Here is a 19733-nt window from a genome sequence, read left to right as displayed (position 1 = left end):
AATTTTTTCACAATGATGCAAATAAAAATTTGCATTTAGCACTCCATGTTTTCAAGCCCTATCTTATTTCTTAAATCCATCACATATGTACAAAATTTTCCCCTAGATTATTTTCAGTTCTAAAATGGATATGCAGATTTACTTCATACTAGCTGTTTTAGTGTACTATGTTTGTTTGTTTTTCAAGTTTACAATTAAGTAATTGTTGGAACTTAAAAGTTTTTTTGAGCTGTCCCAAAAGTCACACCCATTTCTTCTCAGTGCATGATGCCATCATATTCATTTTCTTCTGAATAAGTGTGTATTTTTTTCAGACCTGACTGTGCTGTCCATTCCATATTGTCCTAATCTGGAGGTTGTTGATGTCAGACTATGTGGAAAGTTGACTGAAGTTTTGGTGAACTCGGTAAAATGTAAGTTCAGCATGGATTAACTTATAATATCAATCTTTATTTATTGTAGTATTTTACTTCTGTGCTGTGCAAACAACTTTCTTTCTGTAGCATTGACTGTAAACTCATATGCTTAGTAAACTAACTAAAACAAAAACTGCCTTTCAGATCACAGTTATGGTCTATTTACTGTTCCTGCACATTTCAGTCAGAATTGGAAGCAGATAGTAGGTTCCCATGTAATGTTAGTTTAGTGAACTCAGCCAGTAGGTACCTGTGTAATGATAGTTTAGTAAAAACAGCCAGTATGTCCCCATGTAATGTTATTTTAGTGAAAAAAGTTAGTTGGGCCCAGATTAATAATAGTTTAGTGAAAACAACCTATATACATGCAAGAAGACTTCAGATATATTTGTCAGGCCCATATTAGAGGAATCTCATTGTAGCAGTCACTTTGGCATCTGTGTGTATGTGCATCCATCCCTCCATCCACACCTAAAGTTTACATCAATGCTAAAGCATTTTACTTGAGAAACTGGCCTCATTATTGAAGGTGGGAGCATGGGGATTGTGTCTCATCATGCAGGCCTTGACCATTTTGTTAGCATAGATATATGTTTTTTGCCTATAGTTGTGTCAGTCATGGCATTTTATTATTCAGTTATCTCAGAAATGCACCATAATCAACAACAAATCCACTGTAATAGTTGCAGGAAGTTTACAATCAAATCTTTAATACAGGCAGCCACTGCTATGCTTGATCTGAATGTACAGCACTTAACGACAAAATAGATTGTATTAAGAATTTCTTTTGGGACACGTAAAAGGAGACTACAAAAAAGACGGAAAACATTGATGGGTAGTTTATTTTACAGTGAAATATTGCCCAATAATGGTTTGGTTGATTTAATTTCTCCTTTGAATACACTCCTTGATGACTTGAATCTGAAGAAATAAACTCTGTTAATTCCCAATTGCAGCAATCCCAGAAAGATGAAAATTCCATCTATCCAGTCAGCCATCACATTCTCTGGCCATCCGTGCTAGCAAGACAAGTTTTGACACTTGCCTAGTCACTACTCCAACCATCAGGTAATTTGTTTTTGGTGTATCTGTTAGAGAGATACTGTACCAATAAAAGGGATGATGGCATTGACACGCCATTGCCATCAGGTTTGGTTTCAACAGACATAGATGCGTTGTTGGAAGAATTCACCACAGTGAATGCAGGGGTGACCTTGATGACTTTTTATACTCCAACCTCACTGTGGACAGAGTTTAATTTCTAAATGGCAGTGAAAGTAATTTATTGCAAATCGCTGATTTCTTTACTGAGTGCCCACTACTGATGTCTGCAAGCCAATTATATAAGGTGAAGGCTTCAATAGACTTGGAAGATGAAGACAACCACCATTCATTCCATCTGCTGCCACATTTGGCAAAATTAATGGAGACCACAGACTGCCGTTATGAAAAATCTGCGATCCTGGCTACTCCAAGGTTTTCTTCTCCAAAAGCAAGCTACCATTATCTTTCTTGTTTTGCTAGTACTGGATTTGCTTCTTAATGTTTTGCATCAAGCTTTCAGTCTTGGATAAAAATGTCATGGCAGTCAACATGATGGTATTTTTAAAAGTAGATAGGAATGTATTGCAGGCCACTTCCAACCTTGTGTGAAGCATGTTCACAACTTCCTCCATGCTAGACATGACATCACTAGTGGTTTGTCAGCTTGCCCAAAATAAGCTGGCTGTGATCATACATGAAAAGACCCCAGCTAAAATTCCCAAGGTTATCAACAGGGCCATACAATAGCTAAAGCCTTGACACTTCAGCTAATTTTGATCTTGTGCGATGAGACACCAGCCTCCATTCATCTCATCTTGCAAGCCAATGTTCCAGTATGGTAACCCTATCTACACCTTGGCAGATTGAGCAGATATTTTATGCTTTGTCTGTGTGATATCTATTGGATTTCATGAGTTGCCACCCTTAGTATGTAATGCCAACTCACCAATAGCATGTAACTGTGGCGCATTGTACATAAGCCGAAAATGGTTGAGGCGATTGATAAATGGAGCCAAAAATACAAGAAGTTGAACAGTTTTCAAGGATTTGAAAATTAACATTTTACAATCATTTTCATGTAGGACCCTCATTATCCAGTCTTGTTCATATATAGGACTACTTTTTAAGCTATATGTTATGGTAAATAGGGGAGGGGACACTGAATTGTCTACAGTTTATACAAGTTTTGGAAAGGACGATTCATCTTTGATAAAAAATAATTGCAGATGTTGCATGTACTATAAATGACTACTAAACTTAATAATTTTTCATTATTAATTTAAACTTTTTTCCTATAAATTCCAGTACATACTTTAATTGTTGGATCACCAGACAGTCTGAGAGAGGTAAAGCTTGCAGCATGTGAGTTGAAAGCGGCCGAATTTTCCAGTCATTCGAACTTGAATATTCTTGAAATCCACAACCATTGTGATCTTCCAATTCTGGATATATCTTACTGTACCAAGTAAGCAGTTTGATGAATTTGTCAATTCATCTTCATTTAAAACAGACAAAGCATTTTGTTATTTTTTAATCTTTTTATGTTCTTAAATGTTTCTTGGTCGCTTAATGCCCTAATTGAAATGTTTTATTTCACTAATCTGGAAAATTAAATCTTCTGAACTTCATAGTCATTATAACCAAGATAACGAAACCATCTTTAGTAGACCAGACAATAAATTCTGGATTATAGATATGAGTTTTTTTTTAAATATAAAAAAAACCACCAACAGATAATATTATAATCAGCTTCTCTGGCTTCTTGTCTCATATTCTGGATTAGTTTCATTGAGGAAAGAAGTATGAAATTCAGCCTAATGCTTATTCCACTTGTTTCTCACTAGATGGTGTGAGAATGCAATGTGATTCTTTGACCGCTTCTCTATTTTGTTACTTTTGTGCAAGTGCAAACCTACTGAAACACAGAACCATTTGGATCATCAGTGAACTGTCTTGTTGTATGTTCTGCTTTTCTTGTCTAATTTCCAGATTAACATTAGACCACCTGCAACCCATTTTGCATCAAGAACACTCAGTAAAGGAATTAAATCTGATTGGCTGCAAAGGAATCCCTCCAGAGGAACTCAATGAATGTTTGAAAGAGGTATAACATTTGGTCAGAACACTTATATGTAAAAAGTTTTGTGTGTTAATTCCAGGAATTTAGTTTCCAGTTGACACTGTCAGCAATTTGACAAGAAGTAATGACCTATACTTCAATCCATACCCATTCATTATTTTTTAACGTCACCATGTAATTTATCTTTATATGCAATTCAGCAAAATGTCTACCTTATATACTCACTTTTATGACATGTCCAACTGCAAACTGCACAGACCCACATCTGCTGGTGAATAATGTACCAGCAGATCTGGGTCTATGCAATTTGTTATTAGTACAAACAACATAAACCGTAATCTGTAGGTGTATTATGCTACAACAAATCAGGATCCTTTTTATTTGCAGTTTGACTAAACTTGTGAGTATTTACTGAATTTAAAAATGTATGCATAATTTTATATTCTCACTATTTTTGAACAGTCACAGTCCTTTTGCATGTTGCTTTTTTTTTCTTCTTAGTTCACCAGACCTGAAGCCTTGTGAGTGTGTGGTATGGCCATGCATCTGATGTCCATTATGCATTGTCCATTATGCATTGTCCATCATGAATTGTCCATTATGCATTGTCTATTATGCATTGTCCATCATGGATTGTCCATTATGCATTGTCCATCATGGATTGTTCATTATGCATTGTCCATCATGGATTGACCATCATGCATTGTCCATTATGCATTGTCCATCATAAATTGACAATCAGCATTTGCCATTTTAAATTTCTTCTTAAAAGCCAGTGAACCAATTTGTCCATCATGGATTGTCCATCATGCATTGTCAGTTATGCATTGTCATGGATTGTCCATCATGCATTATCCATTATGGATTGTCCATTATGCATTGTCCATTATAAATTGTCAATCAGCATTTGCCATTTTAAATTACTTCTTAAAAGCCAATGAACCAATTCGTTCATCATGGATTGTCCATCATGCATTGTCAGTTATGCATTGTCATGGATTGTTCATCATGGATTGTCCATTATGCATTGTCCATCATAAATTGTCAATCAGCATTTGCCATTTTAAATTTCTTCTTAAAAGCCAATGAACCAATTTGAATTTCAGTTTCAGTTGAACTTGCCAGAGTGATTTCTTCAAATCCACATAACAGAATTTAGTCAAGTTTGACAAAATGCATTCTGTTATAATATTTATTACAAATTACAATTATTAATTACAAATTTTGCTGATCTGTCACCATCAAATATGGCTACCATTAAAGAAAATGGAAATTAAACATTAAAATGACTTTTTCTGAGAAACTGCTCAACAGATTTTTGCCAAGTTTGACAGAAAGTATCCTAACATAAAAGCATTTCAGCTTTTTACAAATAATGCCAATATGCAATAAAGCATAGCCACTGTTAGTAACAACAGAATTTGCAATCAAATATAGCTACTTTTGCTAAAAATAAAAAAAGATATTTCATTTTCCAAAACAGCTGGCCAGAAAATGATCAGTTAAGACATCTCTCTCTCTCTCTCTCTCTCACACACACATAATATGGCATAATTTTTTTGGGATCATGAGATGCATTAAGAAAATTGTGGTGGATATCTATCTTTGTCATGGTTATTTGTCTTCTAACTTGTCAGTTCTAATGCACCCATATCAAATTTAAACAATGTATATTACAAACAATGTAAATTACTAATACATGCTGCTTTAGTGCAATTACATCTGATAAAGTAAATTTTTAACACTGACAATCATGTAATTGTTTAAAAGCCTTCTCAATGTGGGGTCCTATATTTTTTCATACACAATCTCTTCCCCAAAATGAAATATGTTTTTATGCATTATTTTTCCTACTTTTGGAGAATTTTTTCAATAAGAAAAATTATATGGAATACAATAAAGCGATTTGGATGACAAAATCCATATGTCAGTTGATTTGAAGCTAAGATTTTCTGGTCAAAAAGTATCGTCTTATAGGCTGGCAAATATGGTAAATGAAAGAGTTCCTTCCCATATCTGTATGCGCTAACGATGGAAAAACATGATTTACTAAAACATTTTCTTTCATGGCCAGCTTTCCTTGTATTTGCCTTTAGGTGGCTGTCAGCCAGATGACTAAGTTTAGGCCCACTTGACTTGATTGTTTTTTTCTTTAATCAGCAATGCTTTTGCTTGTTGTTGTTAGACTGCCAGAAATAGGCTAGTTTTGATAGGCTAGTTTTCTTCTCTATAATAAATGTATAGCTTAGTTAGCCTTTTATCAAAGAGATCCTTTTTGATCATGTAGATAGCAAAATGTTGAACTTTGCATAATTATATTCTATACCAATTTATTACCAAGATACCAAACATCATTTAATTTTGAAGAAAACAAATTTAGTTCTTATAATCATGTTAACACATTGTCAGTTTAATTTTTTTCTGAAAATAATGTTTGTTGATTGTTATACTTCTATCTAATGTTTCACTTTATAGATATTTTAGTCTATTCTTAACATTTCTTTGCTTCCTGCCTTGTAACTGAATCTGCAGAATTGCTATAATTTAACCCCCCTCTCCATCCAGAGGAACATTTGCATTGCATAATCATTAATGCCAAATTTCAAATTGTTTCAAAGCATGCAGAAAAAATAAATACTTGCCTACTCACTTCTAAAACATATTGGCCATATGAAAGTGAACCAAGACTTTCTTATAATTGACTTCAAATAACTAGAATTAGACCTTTTAGCTCTTCTGGTCTTAGATCAAATGAGCTTATGGTATGGTCTTTCATCCATTGTCTGTCTGCCTATTAGCACAAGTTTGTCATAACTGTTCCTCCTAAACTACTTGGAAGATTGCCATAACACTTTACATACACATTCATCTGATGTTCATCTGACTGAAATCTAAGCTGCTTGGACATCCAGTATGACCATCACAGTGACCATCTTGGACATCCAGTATGATCATCACAATGACCATCTTGAAAATCGTGCTTTGCTACTCCCTCTGAATGGATAGTCATATCAAACATGGGGTTTTCACTAAATTATCTTGTACAAAGTCGGGTTGGTGCTAAATATAAATGGTGTCAATCTGACATCCACCTCAGAAATCTCTAATATCTTTTTGTAATTCCTTCTGAATAGAAAGTCATATTGACATGGAGGGTTTTTATGATATCCAGTTGGTCATAAATGTAACTGGTGATGTTCTATCATTCAATATGGCCTCCACAATGCAACCATCCTGAATATTTTGTTATCGCTATTCCTTCTGAATGGTCATATCAACATCACTGAAAGACTTATTATATTGTCTAGTTTATGCTAAATGAAGTCCCGTGAAAAGGATAATTTACAGTTACTAATTATTATTTTAAGCATTCTGTGTTTCAGTGTAATTCTACATCAGAAAACAAGACACTCATAGATTACGACTAGTTTAAATCTTTCATATTTTACAGCTTCATGGACTGGAGGCTTTGTCATATGGTGGATTCTCTTGGACAAATGTTGAGCTCTCCTCCAGAACTTTAAAGTATCTTAAATTTGGTGTAAGTATGGTAGGAGAGATGGCAAATCTTGTCACATTAAAAGAAAAAGATGTAAACAGTTGCATTAATTTTGAAAAAACTATTTCAACAAAATGTATGTATATTTCATTATGAGTTGATTATTTAAAATGTACTTTCAATAGTAGTAATACAGTACTTGTTATTATTACATTGATATCTCTTTTCCTGGTGCTAGTTCCAATTTCAAGGTGAAAATTCCTTTCTCCAGTTAGAAATTTTAGGTCTACAACAAAAACAACACAGTCCATATATGATGCCGTCATCACTTCCATCCATTTTGGAGCACAGTATCACATGTTTATCTTGACATCCTCGGGACCAAGATAATATTGTCAACATAACCAGATGTCGAGATAAGTGGGGGGATGGCTAAAAAGATCATATTTTGAATACAAATGTAATTTGTAAGTGGTCATTGAGTAGGCTTTACACTGAAAGAAAATAAAAGATAGGAGATTTTGATTCATTGAAAATGAAACCACTCTGAAATACACTTGGATACTGACAATTTACATTTGTGTAGTACAATCCTTAATGCAGTTATTAATGTACATGTCTATGAAAAATCCATGAATTTGAGTATTTGTTACATGTTAGAAAATTCCAGTATCAGTCACATCCCATTAGACAACACAAATAAAATATATATACAGAAAAAATGTTAATCCTCACTTGATCTTCATATCCATTGTCAACAAACTCATGTCACTAAACAAATTAGAGATCACTGAGATATTCATTGTGGTCACTAGGTGTATAGTTGTCATTTACCAGTAAATCACTGAAACCCCGGCCATCACTAATTCATTAGAGAAGTAGAATTTCCCCTTCTTACTATCATAGTACTTAACATGCGGTCAGGTGTCAGATAAAACATGAGATTCCATTCCCTATCATGGTTAATTGATCTTTTATTTAATACCTACTAACATTATGCATTAGAAACTGTAAATACCTAACTCATTAAAACGTGATCCCATTATGACAACACAGTGAACATCAATATGGTTTGATTCAATGCTCACAATTTGGCTACTGAACGTATTTACATAATGGCACCACCACATGTACATTGTAGGTTTAAACATGCACTGAATGAAGTACATTCCGCTGAATGAAGTTTATTCCTTGGAGTTGGATCATGGGCACCACTGCACCAAAATACAATAATGAAGTTTCAGAAGTAATGCTTATAAAATTATGCTAATGCCCTAAAAGCTGAGTTGTAGTTTGCTTTGATGTATGCAACCTTACACCATATCTGTCAACTCTCTTGCCGGGAGGAAAATAAAAAATCTCCCAATTTTTTTGGTCGTTCCATGCCTACCTCCCAATATCATAATATTTCTCTGATTTTGGCAGAGAACTCTCAATTATTACATTGTATCTTTGATTTTCATTTATCCTTAAAAAGAAAAGTCCTACATAAATAGATATATCGAATGCAATCCATGCAAGCCATGTTTTGTTGTATCACCTAGGAATATTGTTGTGATGAAATAATTACATGTACTTTACTAGAAAGAATTTGCTTCTTGAATAAATAGAATGTTAAGTTTAAACATTACTTATGTAAATTTACGATTATTTTTTACCTCTACAAGAATACAAAAATCAGACAATAAACCAGAACAAAAAAATGAACCACAACAATTAATTTCGGTCCCAAGAATGATCACTATGAATGCTGTAACTCCATATGCCATTCCCACCAAAGAAACTGATACAAGTGAACACCAGTCATTTTTATAAAGTATATACAAACATTAATTACCATTGTTAAATTAAAAGAATGAATGAAAATACATAACATGCAGCATATGTGTACTCAAAAAACTAATTCTGACTACATATGTTTTATAGTAAACAATACTAAATGCCTAAGTAAAACTCTCTTGTTCATACTCTGAACGGTTGGGAACCACTGGTTTAGGCATTTGAAGTAAATGTTTGTAAGCTGTACCATTGGCTATATCTTCTAGTTCCATCCATGGATTTGGCACATATTAGTTTATGAGAGGAATGGGGTGCTTAGAAGGTCAGACCTGAAGGCTTTGTTCCATCATCTGTTATGTTTTTTTAATATAATTCTTAGACACTTATGTTTAATCAGATATTTATGCTGTTGCTGAAGTGACATCACAAGTGTGAAAATAAATTTACTTATTACCTATATGATAGGAATGTGTCAATACATCCTGTCTTCCACTGAATATGCCATCATTACGGAAGCTTCACCTTTTTGACTGCCGTGATATCTTGGAGCAGGAGTTTATGGATGGTCTGCTTTATGGAAGAAAGGTACCATTTTGAATACATGTCCATCACAGCTTTACTTGAACATTGATGGATGAAAACATTAATATGATGAATTCCAGTTCAGCTGAGGTATCCATTTTATAACAGTATATATGCTGTATCTAGAGAAAGCATTTTATCATAGACATATGCAGAGGAAAATACTGATACAGAAATTTTCTTTGTCTTTTCATCTGTAAATATCTTGATATAAGTACATCATAAATTAATGCACTAGATTTATTTTACTTCTTTCTAAAGCTTTTGAATTGCTCATTTTTGCCCTTATATGGTATTAGAATAGGTTTTTTCTTGTCATCACTCATTTCTTAAAAGTCACTGAAAATTATGTTCCTTTAGATACACATGCAGGTGTATAGTTGACATAACTACCATCTTTTGCAGGCATATTGTTGTTGTTGCTAGAAATGGAATTTTTTTCTTTTTTTCTAGTAATCATTCATTGATTGTGGATGCAGATAGATTTCAATATTTAATGTGGTATAGTGTGTTTTAAAATTTCTCCACTGCTACAAATTTCATCTGTAAAGTATTTCCATATATTAAATTTAGTTTCTTTTTAGCTATATATTCCTTCCATTAGTAAGAATCATGTTAGAAGAAGTAGGTCACAATGAGTCATTATAAATCCATAAGAAGGATGAAAATCATTGCATCTTAAAAACTCACATTTCATTTGGATCCATTTTGATTCCAAGATTCTAAGTTACTGAAAATATTTGCAGATTGTACGGTTCAGTGGACTTAGGACACTGACAGAAATATTGGAACAGGAAATTCCCTTTAAAGATGGCACAGGAGTTCCAGAGTTGGAGTCTTTGACCTTGCATGACCTTTCTGGTCTCTATGGTGATTTGCTGTCCCATCATTTGGGAATATTCCCAAAACTTAGTGTGATTATCATCACAAAATGTAGATTTCTGAAAGAGTAAGTTATGTCATTGTCTTGTATAGACTTTGTGGTTTTGTAAAACAGGATACCTGCCATCCTTTTAGTATTATACATATTCTATAAATTAGGACTTGTCCTGTAACATCATATCCCATCCCATCTCATCGTTTCATCTCCATTCTTTTAAAATTGGAAAATTTAGTGTTTAGAGGTTTTTTCTTCTAATTTATTAGTATGTATACTTTTATTTGCCTGTTGCAATGAGTTATCTCTTTTCTAGTCCAGTCTATATTATCAATAATTTGTTGGATTTTTTTACCTTTTTAAATTTGCTTGATGTAAAGTTCTTGTATAGAATGTTGATTTTATGGCATAAAACTTAAGTTTTTTTAAAATAAATTGGTAGCATACAGTACAATAGCTATATTTTCTGCATTGTCACTGTTTACATTGTTGGCATTATACTTGTGTTTGTGTGTGTGTGTGTGTAACAATCTATGTTTTAAATATTTTAGCAAAACCTATTTACACTACTTAATAGTTACTACAGCCAGTCATTTACACAACCATGATCAAGTATCTGCTATATTTAAAGTGTGTTGACCATGGTCAGTCACAGAAAGACATGAAGTGCAGAATAACAGAGTAGGGCAGTAACAGTTTAATTCACTTGTGTATTCATTCTTTTGATTTTGGTCTTCTGCTGCCAGTTTTGAAAGCTTCAGTGACAATCAAAGCCTTGTAAAACAGAGAACCAGGGTAGATAACTCCTCAAGCATGTGTACTCTGGCTCTTTTCCTCCCTGCTTTTAAGGTTCTGCTGATAATCACGACCTTGTAAAACAGAAAACCAGGGTAGATTAACGATTCATTTCCATATTGATTTTGCAGATCAGAATGGATTGTTGACCCTTTTGTAGAAAGGATGAGTCAAACATCGCTTGTTTGTTTGTAATCCAGTTTATTTCAGCCTTTTATTCCAGGTACATTGTAGATCACCCATTTTGATTAGTATATTCTACCAAAGTCACCCCTCTTTTTTTTTTATTCATGTTGAATTACACTGAAAAGTATCAGGTGGTTTTTAAATATTGCTTTTTTACATTTAAACTTTTGTTATCACCTGAGTGAGAATAGAAGAGTAGATTTTATTGGTTGTAGTGGAAACTCTGACCAGTGACAGTTTGTTTTGATTTGCCAAAAAAACGTGAGCATGTGTATGTGCAAATAGGATCATATCAATGCTTGTTTGATTAGTGAAGTCTTGTTTCTATATTTAATCAAGCAGTGGAACTTGGTAAGTATTGCCACCTATGTAATTATCTTCACAGGTGACATCTGGCATAGTTATTCCTAGCTTCAGTGGATGAATAAATAATTTGGAGCCCACTATTATTGACCTTATGTAAAAATAGGTCATAGCAATTGCTGTATAAACTACTGGCTGTCAGAATCTGGTTGTCCAGTTGGGCACACACCTTGAGAAGATTGGTTGCCCAAAGCTTTTCTGCTCTAGGCTCCCCCCCCCCCCATTGTCTCACAGATCATAAACCTAGATATACACACCTAAGCTCCCAGCCTGAGGGAACGTACAGATTTTTGAGAACCAATTTTAGGGTACTACTTCAAGCAATAAATTGTGAATTTAGGATTCTGCTGCCAAGTTTGTTGTTGTTGTTGTTGTAGGGTTTAACGCCATTTTTCAGCACACGATAGGCTATACATGGCGGCCAGTAATCACTCTAACCACACAAGATAATTTGGTCCTATACAACCTGAAGTCTTTTGCAAAACTGAAGTCTGGAACCAAGCCTGAAGTCTTTTGCTATACTTGAATTTGGAAAATGGCCTGGAATGATGGGCTATGCCTTCACAAGATCGGATGGCTGAGTTAAATATTCAAACAGATGTAATAAAAGCTGAAATGTTTTTGGCATCAAGCAATTGCAGCATCCAATCTTGTGAAGGCATAGTCCATCATTCCAGGTCATTTTCCAAATTCAAGTATAGCAAAAGACTATAGGCTTGGTTCCAGACTTGAGTTTTGCAAAAGACTTCAGGTTGTATAGGACCAAATTATCTTGTGTGGTTAGAGTGGTATGGGGGACCCTGGGGGACAGAATAATCTAAAGCACTGTCCTTTACTGATCACTGCCATTTCACCTCTATCCGCATGGGTTCAAGTCTCAGGCTTGGTGAATATGTGTATGTGTGAAAGCTGCGAGCAGCCTCCCATAGGTTGGCAGTTCTTACTGGGGTTTTTTGGGTTCTTCCTCTTCCAGTTGAACTGCAGCCATGTATAGCCTTTCTTGTACTGAGGAATGGCATTGAACCCAAAACAACAACAACAATGAGAGATGCTACAGGACTATACTTCAGACAGATGCTTGTAGACAGTGTGAAAAACACAAACTCGCCCTTTGCATTACATCTTTAGGAAGCCACACAGGCACTGGTCAAGAAGCTGGTGGACTTGGGAATACGATACTGGTAACCTACCCATGATGATGTTTTGTTTAGATTCTATAACACATAGTCTATGATAATGCAAGAAAGGTGAAAGTTGCAGATGAGATCATGGAAGGTGACACACTTCACTCTGGAAACCAAATTACTTTGTGTAGGGACAAACCAAATGATAAGAAAACGTTTAATTTTTATTCACAAATAAAGGATGAAAAGTCTTTTCAAGAATTTGACAGCATTGGAACCTGCAACATTGATGTAGTAAAAAATGTTGGTAGGGGTCTTGATGGATATGGAAAAGAGATAAATTGGTTGAGTTTGTATGTGCATCAGCTCTTTAAATGAAGTGCAACTGAAAAAGAAGACTGCAGATCCTGTAAGCTATACCCTGATGTTGAAAAATGGTTGTTCAAACAATACACAGAAGTTTGATGGCTTTTATTTGAGACAGCAATGCAGATGTTTCACGAATTGAAAGCAGTTACAATTTTTATTAATGACTTAAGATGGACAAGATCACACTTAAGAGTATTAAATACAAAAGAATCTACCTGACTTTTGTGATCTGCAGGCTGTAGACAAGAGTATAGTTGTTTTTCCTAAGAAGTATTATGCCAGTGTTCAACAACTTCTCACTTGCTTTAATAGTCAGATGCCCCAAAGGTGCACATCTTCATTGATGAGATAGTATGATTCGCTCATTTCATTCATGGTTTCTGAGGACAGAGTCAGTTTCTTTCACGTTTTCTGAAGGCTGAGGTAGAACAGAATTTAGATGCTACTAAATTGCCAAAGGTAAAATTGAGTGCAAAGAGCTGTCTGCTAGATGATGAGATAGTAATTGATGAAAACATTAGAAAAGAGCTGGAAATGTTTCCAAGAGATCTGCAAAGAAAAGAGCTGCTTGAAGTGAGATCATTCTGTTGGACAACTGAAGAATACTTGTTGACTAAACTTCCTCTTGTTAACACAGTACTGCAAAACCTAAATCATATAATATGAGTGATGGGCAGTCTCTGAAGAGTATTCAAGAAATTACATGAGTAGTCCGTCCAAAGTAAGACAAGCTCTATCAAATACACAGTGAATAGTTGAAGATAATACATTGGCCATTTCTGGAAATTGTAAACTGAAAGCACTTGATGGTAGTTGTCAATTCTCAACACTGCAGCATGTGATTAAGGCTGTATTAATTTGACATCATGATAATGCCAATGACCAAGGATAAGTCAAAGATGCCTTAAGCAACCATCATTCGAATTTGCATGGGTATGGATGACATGACATTATATACAGAATAGTAAACCAGAGAATATTCCTTTCACAAAGGACTTAAAGACAACAGTGAGGTCTGCCTAATTCATCATATCAAGGACTTAAAGATAGCAGTGAGCTCTGCCAAATTCATCATATCAAAGGTCTTAAAGATTGCAGTGAGGACTGCCTAATTCATCATATCAAGGACTTAAAGATAGCAGTGAGCTCTGCCAAATTCATCATATCAAAGGTCTTAAAGATTGCAGTGAGGTCTGCTAAATTCATCATATCAAGGACTTAAAGATAGCAGTGAGCTCTGCCAAATTCATCATATCAAAGGTCTTAAAGATATCATTGAGGTCTACATAATTCATCACATCAGTGGACTTAAAGACAACAGTGATGTCTTCCAAATTCATCATATCAAAAGTCTTAAAGATAGCAGTGAGGACTGCCTAATTCATCATATCAAAGGTCTTAAAGATAGCAATAAGGACGACCTAATTTTGTCCTGCCAGTAATTTCTGTCAACTGTTTGTGAGTGGTGTCTATTTATACCTCCCCATAACATCTCGTTCGTAAGTTTGTGCTGTAGTTGAATTTATTATTTTCATTTTGTAATTCAACAACAGCTTTTATATAGATATATTAAGCTTTCCTTTTTGTTTGTGCATCTGTAACAGGATACAGAGAAAAATAAATATTTCCTGAAAGTATCTGGGAATCTTTTGTGTCTTTGTTCTCTTTGAAATAATTAAAATAATGTTATTTTGAAATAAATTGTAATGAGTTCCTTGTAGTAAATGGTGGAGTTCACTGACTGTGAGGGCAGGGAGTGGCTAGGAAAGAAATAAATGTCCAATATTATTGGGAAAATATGTCCTATAATAATGAGAATGACTTTTTTCGTTTTTTTTAAAAGTAATTAAAATGTTATTTTCATGTAAATTGCAACAAGTTCCCTGAAATAAAAGGTGGAGATGGGCATTGTAATGGGAGGAGTCCTAAAAAAATACCCTGTAATTGTCCTATAATGCTGAGAAAATTTGTTGTATAATAACTGTACTAAAAGTTGTCAGGTATCCTGGCAATTTTTATTATTATTAGCCTTTTCTTTGTTTTGGTACACTATTAAATGAAACAGTCAAATTTAACATATGTAATAGCATTGCAAGGAGTTAGGACTAAGGACTAAACATTATTTTGAGTGGGCTGGTTGAGAACTTAAATGGAATTATTGACTGATTTAGAATTATACTTTCACACACACACACACACACAGTGTAACTGTAAAGACCATAGGTTGGTCAAAAGATCATAGGGTTATTACATTATTTTTACAATTTTTTTTCTTGTTTCAGTTTAAGAGCAATATCATTAACAAGCCTATGCCAGCTAAGATTAGAGAGCTGTCCTGCCCTTACAGAAATGACAGTTACTGATTGTGTCAGTCTCCAGACCTTGGATGTCAGGGTAAAAAGACAGTTGGGCAAAAAGACCTTGGATGTCAGGGTAAAAAGACAGTAGGGTAAAAAGACCTTGGATGTCAGGGTAAAATGACAGTAGGGTAAAAAGCTCTATGATGTCAGGGTAAAAAGACAGTAGGGCAAAAAGACCTTGGATGTCAGGGTAAAATGACAGTAGGGTAAAAAGCTCTATGATGTCAGGGTAAAAAGACAGTAGGGCAAAAATACCTTGGATGTCAGGGTAAAATGACAGTAGGGTAAAAAGCTCTATGATGTCAGGGTAAAAAGACAGTAGGGCAAAAAGACCTTGGATGTCAGGGTAAAATGATAGTAGGGTAGAAAGACCTTGGACATCAGGCTAAAAAGACAGTAGGGTAGAAAGACCTTGGACATCAGGCTAAAAAGACAGTAGGAAAAAGACCTTGAGTGTCAGGGTAAAAAGACAGTAGGATATAAAGACCTTGAATGTCAGGGTAAAATAAACAGTAGGGTAGAAAGACCTTGGATGCCAGAGTAAAAGATGCTAATGTGGCACTATTTGGCTGGCAATAGGTTCTTCTTGATTATTTAGTGAAAAAAATGTCTTTGAATGAAAATATCAGTATAAAAGGGTCATTTTTATTCAATAATTTGGAATTTCCTTATCTAATCTCAAAATTAGTTACAACTTCACATAAATAAGCTATTCATGTACCATGTATACATGCTTATAAAATTGAGTCCAGATGCAAATATGTACCATGTATACATGCTTATAAAATTGAGTCTAGGTGCAAACAACATAGAATTTGATCTGGTATTGCATAAAATGCTTGCAAAATCAGGTTTTGTGTTTGTTTTACTGAAAACTCCTAACAAACTGCACAAACCCAAATTTGCCAGTGCATTATGTGATGGCAGATGTGTCACTGTGTATTTTGCAGTTGGACTTGACGTATAAATGAGTATATACAGTACCTCAACTGATGCATCTAAAGTGGAAGAAAATAAAATGTCATAAAATATTGTACAGCACTAAAAGCTTCAAATAAAGATAGGTTTCAGTTGCTTTGTTTTATAATTTTACTAGGTTGCATGCCTTATTAAGAAAAGTTGATTGTTTTTGTTTTTACTTGAAAATGCTTTGAATGGTTTGCATGATGATAAATGTATGAAGCATTCCATTTTTACATATATTAAAATATACAAATCCCTCCAATTCTGTTTACAAGGATGTTGTCAATGATAACAGATTTAAGCTATGCTGTAAATCTTGTCAAGATAGCAGACAAATATATATTTACCTGTGTTCTATTTTCTAGCAATATAAGATTGTCTTGTCATCCAGAATATCAAGATCAAGATTACTTGTATTTAGAGGGTTTTTTTTTATATAAGGTATGAAACCTATTTATTTAGCTCAACCTTCTAAACAAGGTTCTTCCTGTTGATATAAGTGTTTAGTTTATGCATTAGCTCTTTTCTCTGGCATCATCATGTGTACAGTCATGAAACTTAATGGGCATACAGGCTGTCTAGTGCCCTGTATGATAAATATCCCCATAAAGTTTTGTGGCCTGCTTATATTGCTTTTCATGGAAGTCATAATATTGACCCATATTTTATGTGAGGGAACCTGAAACAAGGGATATTCAACCTTTCTGTAATGCTGTTTACTGGAACCATGAAAGTTACCCATGTTGTAAGTGCAAGAACCTTCTACTAAGGGATGTTCAGTCAAGACTGTCCTACAATGGTGCTCTTATTTCATAATGCAGTTCACTGAAGCCATGAAACTGAGCCTTATTGTAAGTTAAGTTTGTTTGTTTGTGATTAGGATTTTTTATGTAGCTTTTAAAATTTTTTCAGTCATATCACTACGATGTCTGCATTGTGGCAGTTTATAGTGATGTCTAGCACTGGGGCATCATGCTGCAGACATGTAGCATGGTGCCCCACCCAGTCACATTATCCTGACACCAGGCCAACCAGTCCTAAAACTAACCTCTTAATGATGAGTGCCAAATGAGGTAGCTGTTAGTACCATTTTTGTAAGTCTTTGTTATAACTTGGCCAGGGTTTGAACCCACGACCTCCCGCTTCCGAGGCGGACGCTCTAACCACTAGGCCACCGGAGTGGTTATAAGTTAAGTTTGGTGACCTTTTACTGATGTATGTTTCAAAAAGGTTGTCATAATATTCCATTAAAATACAGAAATAAGGTTCTTAATTCTGTAATGAGAAATTACATAAGTATTTGTTCTATTTACTTAGAACTAACATTAAATGAAATCATCAAGTTAGCATTGATAAAACATGATTCAAACAATTAAATGCAATCGATACCCACACTTGCATTATAAGGACAACTGTATACAGAGGACCATTTTATTGTCTTTTTATTATTTATATTTTGTAGTGGTGTGGCATGGTGAAGCAATGCATGGTGTCTGCAGACGCATTAAAGATGGTGGATTTTACAGGAACAAGCTTTTCTCATTTATCCATTACCAGCAAAACTCTGGTCACACTTTATCTGAAAGGTGTTTGTACCATGCCAGATCACACGCTACACATCAGGTTAATCATGCTTTTAACTCTCTCTCTCTCTCTCTTCCTTTGGATGGTTTGAGTTAACTTTACCATCATGCATAGGTCCAGAGACATCATACTGTGAAACAAGCGAAAACTCCCCAACACTCGTATTTTCATTGATTTTCGCGAGTATCTTTCTACGACCTAGACATCAGGTTAATCATGCTTTTAGCTCTCTCTCTCTCTCATTCTCTCTCTCTCTCTCTCATCCATCTATCTATCTATCTATCTATCTATCTATATATCTACATACATACATACATGCATACATATGTGTTTAGGCTCGAATAAACAGTAACACAGAAAGAGTGAAAACAACAAGCTTTTTAAAATTTAACAAATAATTTATTTTCCTGGAAAATTCTGTAAAAATGAAAAAAGGAGAAGAACTTAAGGTTTCAAAATTAAATCCAAAAATAATCTAAGAATAATCCACGAATTAAATTGCAAAAATCCTAGTAATAAATGTTCTAATAATTTCAAATTCGAATCCTGATATAAAATCCAAGATGGATGACGATGACTTATGCTGTAGTCAGTACTGTGCTTATCTACAGTTCCTTGTAGAAATACAAATAATGGCACTCTGGAGTTGGAAATCCAAATTAAATTTGTAAGCAGTGTCTTTCCAAAATTTCTGTGTGAGCACTCCTCAAAATATTTCCAGAGAATAAAGAATTAATCCTTTTGAAATCCAACTGGTCTGAAGAAAATTGTAGCTCAGGATCTGGCTACAACAAATTAACTTGACATAAGTGTGAAAAGTCCAAAAACTGAGAAATCTCTCTTGACACATCATTATTATAACTAACAAATGCATAGTTATGGAAAAACCAGAATTGCAACTTCAAAGGGGCGGGGTCAAGTGATCATATTTATATCACATACACAGAATATGGCCTTGATTAGACCAATGATTTTATTCCCAGAATAAAATTTTTAAAAAAGTTGTTTCCTTCTTAACCCACATAGTCCCATCATGACCTTGACAACAACCAATCATTTTAAAATAAAATAGAACTTTGTTTACTAATTCTGAATCAAGGTCAGAATCAACACTTGTTGTTTATAAACTAACAGTCAAGGTCAGACAATTTTCTGAAAAAGTATCATCTCTAGTGAATAAATTTACCTTACAATAGCATGTAAGAAAAAAAAATTTCAAACTGACAAACAAACAATTAAATTAAAATACATATATATTAATCAGATATATGTAACACCTTCCCCCATAAAAAAAGATTTATATGATAAAGCTTTCTTTTTACCAGAGATTAATACATACGTTTTAAGAAAAACATAAGAAGTACTCTTATGAATTACAAAAAGTGTATATGAAATAATAATTTATATATACGGGAAAGTACATCTGCTATTAAATTATCTTTTCCCTTGATGTGCCTGATGTCAGGATTATATTCCTCTAACAACAAGCTCTATCTTAGTAGTCTTTGATTTTTATTTTTCATCTTACCAATGAAAGTAAGGGGGTTGTGGTCACTAAATAAAACAATCTAGGAAGGAGCTGAACTAAGGTAAACCTCAAAATATTGTAATGCCAGTATCAAAGCCAAACATTCCTTCTCAGTTGTTGAATAATTCCTTTGATGCTTATTTAATTTCTTAATTTCTTGGAATAATAGCACACTGGATGATCA

At 34.2% G+C, this 19733-nt stretch overlaps 1 protein-coding gene across 1 annotated transcript in view; it reads left to right on the top strand.

Moving 5' to 3' along the window:
* The window catches only part of LOC149807407 (uncharacterized), a 113614-nt gene that overhangs the window by 45392 nt on the left and 48489 nt on the right, over positions 1-19733 (top strand). Inside the window, exons 9-16 of the mRNA XM_089966457.1 lie at positions 315-413; positions 2766-2925; positions 3450-3564; positions 6992-7081; positions 9284-9403; positions 10147-10349; positions 15397-15508; positions 17900-18060. Coding sequence (XP_089822583.1) covers positions 315-413; positions 2766-2925; positions 3450-3564; positions 6992-7081; positions 9284-9403; positions 10147-10349; positions 15397-15508; positions 17900-18060 — 1060 coding nt within the window. The remainder of the gene's footprint in view (positions 1-314; positions 414-2765; positions 2926-3449; positions 3565-6991; positions 7082-9283; positions 9404-10146; positions 10350-15396; positions 15509-17899; positions 18061-19733) is intronic.

The sequence above is a fragment of the Sinohyriopsis cumingii genome, chromosome 1 (assembly GCF_028554795.1).
Source record: "Sinohyriopsis cumingii isolate HCF-2022 chromosome 1, ASM2855479v2, whole genome shotgun sequence".
Lineage (NCBI taxonomy): Eukaryota > Metazoa > Mollusca > Bivalvia > Unionida > Unionidae > Sinohyriopsis > Sinohyriopsis cumingii.
The sequence above is the reverse complement of the archived record's forward strand: the minus strand, read 5'-3'. Positions and strand labels throughout refer to the sequence as shown.